Source organism: Anomalospiza imberbis, chromosome 1 (assembly GCF_031753505.1).
Source record: "Anomalospiza imberbis isolate Cuckoo-Finch-1a 21T00152 chromosome 1, ASM3175350v1, whole genome shotgun sequence".
In the NCBI taxonomy this organism is placed as follows: domain Eukaryota; kingdom Metazoa; phylum Chordata; class Aves; order Passeriformes; family Viduidae; genus Anomalospiza; species Anomalospiza imberbis.
The window spans coordinates 50,724,251-50,734,021 of NC_089681.1; the positions used below are offsets into that span (position 1 = coordinate 50,724,251).

Sequence of the window (9,771 nt, forward strand, 5' to 3'; positions counted from 1 at the left end):
CCTCCGTGCCACTGAAAACCTGCACTGTACTTTGAAGAATCATTTCATCAATTAGAAATATCCCCATTGCAATACTATCAAATATGCACAAAACTAAGCTGTTCCCAATGTGACCACTCCCAAGTAAAGAGTGGCCATCCAAGGACAGACTCTGCATTTGCTGCATGCCTTTAGCATTGATGGACTTGCTCTGGAGAACATTGGCAGACACACTGTAAACCAACTTCAAGGAAGATAAATTGGGATAGGTCTGGAAAGGACTTAATTACTTAATTCCTGAAACTTTCAGTTTAAAATTCATGTTTATGTCTAAAGACAATTTCAGTATCAAGCTCACATTTTTGCATTAGCAAAAAAATGCTTGGTTCCTAAAATCCTAATCAAGTCATAGTGAGATTTATTGGTAATATCTAAATAACCTAGTTATAGTAAAAAAAAAAAGAAAGACATGTAGCAGACTTGCTTTTTCTCTATCAAACCTTTTTCTTTATGCTGCAAGAGATATCACATAAGAGTGAATTGAACTACTTTGGCAATTAAAAGACACACACAAAATTAATGCATTAGTTAGCAGCTACTGAAGGAATAAAGAACTGTGAGTAGATGTAATGTAAAGCACAGCAACTCTCCCCAAGCTAGTGAAATAGATTTAATCCTTCATTTTGCCATCAAATTTTTAATCTGTTCAGCATATTTTGAAGGGTATTTTCTAGTAAAAGACATTGAGCACACATTTCAGAGACTACAAGCTAAAGTAAATAAAAGGAATCCTAGAAATTTCAACAGCATATATTTCACAACCCTAATTTAAACCACAGGGTATCCACAGATCTTGACAATTCAAAGAACCTTCACGTCAAACTTCTGTTATCTAGCCCTTCTCAGCCAATAAAGTAGGAACAGCCTAATCATCAGAGGCATTGGCACACTGCTACAAGCCTTTTCTGCCTTCCTGTCCTTAAGCAGTGGCAAGATATGCACAACAGACAGCACAGCAAAGGAAAGGAAAGCAAAATATATGAATGGTGTGGCATGCAGAATAACTAACACACATTAGCTATTCATGTATTTGAATTAAAACCAGACAAGAAAAAGCAGTGGACTCTCTTCCATAGTTTTATCAGTAAGTGAAGCACTTTCAGGAACTGAATTTCCCACTGCTTTGAAGAAACATCCAGAAAGAGGGAAGGTGGAATACAGTTAACTGGTTTTTAAAGTACAAGCCTACTGCTGGTGCTAGACTCTCCCTGATTTACTCACGGTCTAGATACTCCTAGATGGATCAGGAGTCAGTGAAGCCTGGCTGGGCACCATCCAGCCTGGCAGCAGCTCTGCCTGGGTAGGGAACATCAGAGGCGCAGTCAGGCTCCCCAGGCTGCCATCCCTCCCAGGCACCCAGCCTGCCCAACACCTTGTGTGCTTCCTACAAAGCTCACTCTGCCAGCATCCACAAAAAAAATGAGGGATAACTTGGATCCCTTCTCTAGTGCTCCCTGGCAAGGCTGCACCCAGCCACAATCAAATTGCACTGGACATCTCAGTTGCTACTAGGCTTTTTTCCTCTCCTTCCCACATAAACATTTCTTCATACACATCTTTGGGGTTTGTGACAGAAGACAAAATTCCAGTCTTGCTTTCAAAAAATATGATAAAAACAATCAATACTAATCTAAGTTGCTATCAATGACAGCTCCAATTCGCATTTATGCTCAATGACTGAATTCCAACATTTTTCTACTCAGTGAGACCTACCCTACTGATTCGCAGAGTTAGGATTTTCTATTAAAAACTTCTTGCTTCATCAGGCCCACAAGAAAAAAAAAAATCAAAGAATCAAATCAAGACTAGAGAAGTTGTTTTGAATTACCTGCACAGGTTCTGCACTGTCATCTCAGACTTTCAGCAAAAAAAATTTATGGAAATACAGTGAAGAAGGTAGTGGACATCAGCCCATTTTCAAGGTCATTTTTGAGCAAGCAGCAATAAAAATGCAGGCAGAGCCAAGGAGAAAAACAAAGTTTCCACTTGGGGAAGACCATTTCTTAATCAGCTTTTTAAGCTTTATTTTCATGCGGGAATCAAGATGGGGGCTGAGTCCCGCAGTGCAATAAATGAGCTCACAGAAAGGAATTATATAATGCTTGCAAAACAGCTTTCAAATCTGATCTTTAATCTAAAAGAATTGGTTAGGGAATATCTCTGACAGAGCTGTTACAGTATCAAATGACAGTTAAAAAAAAGAATAAAAAGCAAAAGCTAACAAGTTGAAGATGACAAAACAGAAGGAATTTATTGCTGAAGGCTGACATCTACTCCGCCTACACAAAGCGGCAGTGGGATCTTCTCGGCCTTGGCCTGGTGGGAAAAGTCCAGAAATTACAAGAAAAAACCCAACTGTGTCAGCCCATCGACCCACATTAGCTGCTGTTTTACCAAGCCTGCCACAAGTTGAACTTGTAGAAAGGGCAGCGGGTGAAAATGCCTGCCATGAATCCACCCCCCTTCCAATGGTCTCTCTGAGCTCACACGGCCACTAGAACAGTCGCGATTTTCAAAAGATACTTAAAAGAAGAAAAAAGAAAACAAACAGGTTTTCAGGTAAAACCAAAGCATTCTATCTCTATGTTTTGCCCGGCACTTCTCAGGAATTGTAACTGCTGTTTCACATCAGAAAGAGAAATTTAAATTATGTGCACCTATAATATTTGCTATTAAAATACTGAAAGTTAGTTTCTAGTCTTACAATTTTATGTTTTCATATTTTCCAACTGTTATTTATATCTACTGTAATTACAAAAGTCTTCCAGTTTTCCTGTAAAATTGTTGTGCATAGCTTTTAATACTCAAAAATATGTAGAAAATAATTATTTTCAGGGAAAAAGCATTTTTCCAGCCTCTAAAAAAAGCACTGAATGATTGAGAAACCACTGAAGTCCTTAAATAGCAAAAGTAACTAAGAAACAATAAGCACAGATATACCTAACCTTATTTCTGCTCTGACATACAAGCAAGTGAAGCACTGGACTCAAAGACAGAGAGCTGTACCCATATCTGCAAGCTCATAGGCTCTAAGATATCACTTGAGTACCTAAAAGCATAACTAAAAAAGTTTGAGTGATGTGCTCCTGAGGTTTACACCAACTAAAAATATCACAATTCCTGCAAGCTGACCTAACCAATCTTGTCTTGCAAAGCTTTTGCAACACGGTTTCTCTATTTGGTCAGGAAGGGATGTCTGCAGGACAGGAAAAACAAAAACAAAAAAAAATTAAAAAAAAAAAAGTAGGGGAAGGCAACAAACCCCACCTGATGATCTTTTGTGAGACTGATGCAAATACCAACAAGTAATCAACATACACTGATAGCCCTAAACTTCTAAACTTCTAGAGATGCATTTTCTAAGCCCTCAGGGAATGGAGAAAATATTTACGACAGACAAATACTTTTTTTATCTTAATCTTCAATCTAACTTAGAATGCTTTCATGGGATTTTTCTCTGTCACATACCTATGTACTCCGTGGCTTGTTGGTGATTTCTTGCAAATTAAATCAGGCAAAAAACAACAAAGCAGATTTTAAATGTAGGGCTTTAATCAACACCAAGCACATTTTCCCCATAGAATGTCCATGATGTTCCTTGCAGACTACCAGAAAAAATGACACTTATCAGTTCTTTCTTCTTCTCCCCAACCACAAGTCAGGTCTCAATCCGCAAAATTTGTCCCTAGCTGAGATCAATTACTTTTTTACACTACATATACCTTTTAATAAGACCAAACCTCATTTATATTTAATAAAAGTTTCAAAATATATTTGTGCTGCTTATCATGAACTTAGGGAACCTTGTAACTTTAAGACAATTGTATCCACAAAATCAGCACTCCTGAAGACATGCAATGTGGTGTCTGTTTGAGGCAACATCATCAACAGGTCATCTAAAATTGACCTTTTTAGAGTGCTATATCAAATAAAGTCCACTACATTAAAGCTTTGAGAGTCAAATGGATTCAGAGGAAATAAAATCCAAGAGCTCTGGCATTACATCTGCTCTTCCACAGAGTTTTGCTGGGGTGTACCAAGGCCAAGAGAGATGTGGCTGCTGCAGCTCCATGTTCCTAGGCCCAGCCACTAGTAAAGCTGAGCAAGTATTCCCAACAGGCACATACAGAGCTACCCACATAATGCAATGGATATATGGATATATGCAAATACATACGGCCAGCCACACAGATTCACCAAGACGGAAACACACAAATGCAACCACCACCAATGGTTTCATCCTGTTCCCTGCTCCAGGGGAAAACATGGATTCATAAACAGAGATGGATTTCTTCAATGCCTATCTACAATGTGGATTTCTTAAATACTCAAAGTTGGAGACTCACTGGATCCAGTTAATTGTGCTCCCCCACACCCAAGGTCTCCCCACTGCTGCTATCTGGCATGTGAACCCCTGAGGCTCACAGCTCCACCCCTGCCACTGAGCCACAAACTGCCCTGCACACACACACTATGGATCACTACACAGTCACTCTTTGCTAAACCACTTTGATCCCTGCATCTTTGGCCCTTCCTCCATTCATCCAAAAATATGTCCTGTGCAATCCCAAGGTGTTCTTCCCTGATATGCCAGGATGAGTCCCATACCCTTGTAGACTGTCACCACCAACATCCTGTAAGCTCTAAAGAGCTGGCCCCATGACACATCAGTGGCTGTCAGAGGAGAGCCCTGGCAGGGGCTCATTTCTCTGGGTTCGTTATTGATGTTGCTCCACCTTGATCTTGTATTAATTTGTGGGTGGACATGAAATTTCTCACACAATCTAAGAACTTAAATAAATTTGAGTGTGGACAGCTAATAAGTATCTTGGGGCCCTGCTACTTAGCCCACCTGAAAACACAAGGGATGTACAGGTTCACTGTAACTGAGATTTCCAACCCTGAGGAAAAAGTGGAAACTTAAGCCAAGTACACCACTCTACCCAATCTTGCCAAAAATTATGTTTTTACCTTACTACAATGTTAAGTGATTCTGCCTCAAACTCCTGTAATATTTTTAGCTCACTGGTCTCCTGCCTTACACTGCAAGCTGCAAACAGCACTGCTTTTAAGTCTTCCACAAGCCTCAAGGAACTTGAAGTTTCTTTTAGTGTTCTCTTATCAGGAAACAATAGTCACATCAGTGGAAACATAGCAGAAATGTTAAAGGAAAATATTTAGAAGTAAAGGCAAACTTTGCAGGGGATAGAAACCTTCACATTTTCTATAACACTTAAATCTGTTGCAGATGTTGGGAAAAAACTGTTATTTAAGACTGATGGCAACGAGGCCTATTCAAGCCACTAGCATACATGAACCCAAGATGCAGTATGGTGAAGCACTTAAGAGACTTATTTCATCTCATACAGAAAGCAATTGTGAATACAACATCCAAGTCATCTTGAAACTCCAGAAAATTTTCCTCTGACTACATTCTTGAAGTCTGTCTCTCTATTTTAAAAGCGTTAGAGGAAACTATTTCACTGCACAGAACAGCTTTGAATGCACGAGGTTGTGGTGAGACAGCTGAGAGTGTGAGAGCCACCTACCTAGGCTCACAGATTAACAGCCAAACCTACAACAACCCAGACTTCTGTCAAATGCTGTAACTCCTACAATTAAAGTACATCACTTCTTGAGGTGGAACTCATCGCCCTGAATCAAACACCAAAGAGCCCTTCTTCACTAAGTGGGATTCACAACCACCCCATGAGTGGTGCCAGGCTTGAGTAACCCAGTAAAAAACAACTAAAAACTAAAACAACAAGCAAACAAACCCCAGCAGACACTGGTACAATAAAAGAGTTTCTCCTTAAGTCAAATACCTAATTGTTGTTTGTGGCAAATAAATAAAAGAGAGGCTAGCCTGCACTTACTTCTCTTTACATTTTGAGCACTGTAATGATACTGAAAGCATCAGCTTTTTTTTCCTTCTGAAAGGGAAACTTGCCATCTTGGCTGTACAGTAGCTCCATTTCAAAGAGAGGTCTGGAGAGATTTCACACACTCCTCTGCATTACCTGTCACAGCAACTTGGTAATACAGCACTGTATTAAGAGATTGGATATGTGGGTTCAAACCACCTCAAACTAAGGAGATTAACATAAATTTTCCACTGCCTGGGAATGTGCTCTAACAATATAATTTATATCACTTGTGTTTCAGCAAAAAAAAATGTGGTTGCTGACCATAATGTCATAATTTGTATATTAGCCATAGCCTAAGAAAACTTGCTAAACCAGATCCTTGAAGCAAAGCTGGACTGAAACCCAATGGGTGACAGGTATATGAAATACCTGTGTTCATCTCTGCCCAGATGGAGCACCTTCCTGTGGCCATTCAGTTCCCTGAGCACCAGCACTTATCCAAAACCCCAGACAGGAACAGAGCAGGCTACTTCAGCACACCAGCTTACATAAACAAACCAAGATGCAGTTGAGGAAATACTTAGTCTACTACTATAGCCTTCCAAGTTAACATCACAACAGGTTTACAGTAGCAAGATTTTTTTTTTTTATTACAGAAAAAATGACCTGACAGTGGCAGAGTCAAATTTATGAAATACAAGAAATAGTGTTCAAAATCATTAACTGATTTTCCTTTCCTTTCCTTTGAAGACATGTATCACTTAACTCCAGTTTAACAAAGAATGTGTACCAACAGAGCAAAGCTGCTACAACAAGCCTCTGAAATGCTTTTTTGCTTCTGACGTAAAATAATTCCTCTGTACCTAGACACAGTTACATGTTTCATGAAGAGTTACTCCATTAGTGAATACAAAAGACTCAACAGAAAATGCAAACCAAACTTTTCACCATGATAGGAAGACTTTAACAAAACACCTGTAATTAAAATTCCAATTAAATTTTATAGCTATGTAGATATTAATCTTTAGGCTGTAAGAATCAATCATTAACTCTCAAAGCTGTTCAGTGCAGTGACTTCAGTACCATGTGTTTCTTTTTCTTAGAATGGACTTCAGCACTTTCTGACAGACCCTCGCAGCTGTGGTACCCCCCAGTTTCTTCATTTGCTGACAGGACAAAAGCAAAACTGAACAGAAAAACAAGAAATACTTTTGAGTTCTACCACAGCACTCTCCACCGCGATGCCAAGATGCCTTTTCCCCAAACTTCTCTTGACAACTGCTCTGAGAAACCTTTCCATCCTCACTTCAAAATGTATTTTTGCCTCAACAAGATGCTTACAATTCTGAGCTAAAGTTGTTTACTTTCTGTAAAAACAGCATTGCTATTCTAATCTGCATCGCATTCTTCACATTGTTTTAGGATCAGTTATCTTGAATTGTGGCTTTTGTAAGGCAGTTCACCACCAGGGGGGTTGAAACGCACAGCTTTCTCGGATGATCTGTGCTCCCACGCTGAGAAAAAAAATTCTATCAACTTAATCTAATAGGAGGAATGGTCACTCGACCTGATCTTTCAACTAGAAAAACGTAATTATGAACTTAATATTCCCAGGAGGGGTGGCTTAGAAGCGATGAAATATATTTGTAGATTCAATCACTGACATAAAAAGCAAGTATTTTATCCAGATGCCTCTAGCAGCCGTGGGCTGCTATATAAAAGCTACACATTACTGCAGTGAGATCACTGCAAATGTCAATGAAAAAACCAAAAGTGGTACTCACTCTTGTCACCTATACATGACAAGCTGCAGGAAAATTCCTACCCTTCATACTGCATGTTATCATATATATTCAAATAGGAAATAGTATTGAATTAAGGTTATTTGATGTAAGATGGTACCTCAAAAAAAAACCTAAAAAGCAAAATTTATATCACTTTGTCTGGCATTTCATTTATTTCTATAACCGAATTTTCAGAACCCAAGTAAAGCATAATTATTTCCAAGCTGAGACATATGGCCTCTGAAATTTACTTGGGCTTTTTACCTAGAGGATATATTTTGTACACATAATTATATTAATAAACACTGGGTTTTACTGCAGCCTGTAAACATCCAGATGTTAATCTCCTACCCTATATCCATCTCAAACACCATACTTCGCCATCAAGTCATGCATCTGCAAAACATATGCCTTCCAACCATTTTCCATTCAATTTTTTTTTTTTTTTTTTTAATAGAGACCTAGTGGGACTGGGGATTCTTGTGCAGGGAGTAGGGGTTGGCAGAAATTCTGCGGTGGATCCCAGCAGCAGCTGACCCAAGCCCAAGGTGAGAGCATTCGGTGTCTACCAGCGCTTCCCATCACGACCCAGCACACCGCAGAGTCAATCACTGTTAACCTCGCAACAGAGTGAGCCGATGTGCTCAGCAACTTGGGTCTCAACAGGACGACCCAAGGTACAGCACCTCGAACAAAGAGGATGCGTGTGATGAACTCATTCGCAGGGTAAGAACTCGGCGAGGAGCGTTCCCGTGTCCCGGCCACAACGCGCCGGCCAGCCCACGTGCAAAAAAATAGAGAAAACTTTCGTAAATCATCTCCATTACTTCTTCATGCTACCTCTGCCTCGTGCCCGGAAAGTGGTTTGGGACTCGCTCCTTAAAACAGAGCTTAATCTGATTTATATTACCGTCGGCGTGCAGCATCCCTCGGGGCTCCTCCTCTCCCTTCCCCAGAGAGGGAACCCCAGGACTGCAGCCCGTGCCCAGCTCTGACCCCATCTCCCGCCGGGGCAGAGGCTCCGCCGGGGGCTCTCTGGGCCGCCGCAGCCCTTCCCCCGGCCCAGGAGCGGGGAGCAGCGGGGTCGCCCCCTCCTCCCCCGGGTCTCTGCCGCTCCACAGCGTCTCCCACAAAGGGAGTGGGCGGCCCCGGAGGCTGCCGGGCGGACTGGCCCCCGCCGCCGAGGGAGGAGAAAGGACTTCAGGAAAGTGGGGGAGGGCGGCTGCAAAACGTGGAGATGGGGGAAGAGAACAGAGATAAAAGAGATGGGGGAGGCTGTTGGGAAGCTTGCGGTCGGCACCGCCGGACCCCAGCCCGCCTCCCACAGCGGGCTGCCTTCGCAGCCCTACACGGCCTCCGCAGCGGCCGTGCCCGGCGGGGACGGGGACACTGCCGAGGCTGCCCCAGCCCCGCGGGGGCCAAAGGCTGCCACGGGACGCGGCGGGCGGCTGCAGACCAGCCTCGCAGGCACTGCCCTGCGTTGCATTGTGCTGCTCACCCGCGCACCCCCCTTCTGCGCTCACCTCGGGGCTGGCCCTGCCCCGGCACCCACAGCAGCGAAGTCGCCGCCAGCAGTGCCAGCAGCAGCAGCAGCCGCCGCCCGCCGCTGCCCATCGCTGATGCCGCCGCTGGAGGGACGCTGCTCGCCCCGCAGAGCCCGCCTTATATGTGCTCCCCCGCCGCCCCCGGCCCGCCCCGCCCCGCACCACCGGGGACTCGCTCACACAGCCCCCCTTCACACACACCCCTCCTCACACACGCGCTTTTCACACACACAGTCCCCGCTCCTCGCACACACACAGTCCCCGCTCCTCGCACACACACTGTCCCCGCTCCTCGCACACACACCGTCCCCTCCTCGCACACACACCGTCCCCTCCTCGCACACACACTGTCCCCGCTCCTCGCACCCACACCGTCCCCTCCTCGCACACACACCGTCCCCTCCTCGCACACACACAGTCCCCGCTCCTCGCACACACACCGTCCCCTCCTCGCACACACACAGTCCCCGCTCCTCGCACACACACCGTCCCCTCCTCGCACACACACTGTCCCCTCCTCGCACACACACAGTCCCC

At 43.5% G+C, this 9,771-nt stretch overlaps 1 protein-coding gene across 1 annotated transcript in view; it reads right to left on the reverse strand.

Annotated features, from left to right (window-relative positions):
* LAMA1 (laminin subunit alpha 1) overlaps positions 1 to 9,322 on the reverse strand; it is a 98,567-nt gene extending 89,245 nt beyond the window's left edge. The window contains exon 1 of the mRNA XM_068192012.1: positions 9,214 to 9,322. Within this exon, the coding sequence (XP_068048113.1) occupies positions 9,214 to 9,304 (91 nt within the window). The 5' untranslated portion in view covers positions 9,305 to 9,322. The remainder of the gene's footprint in view (positions 1 to 9,213) is intronic.
* Between the last annotated feature and the right edge of the window lie 449 nt (positions 9,323 to 9,771).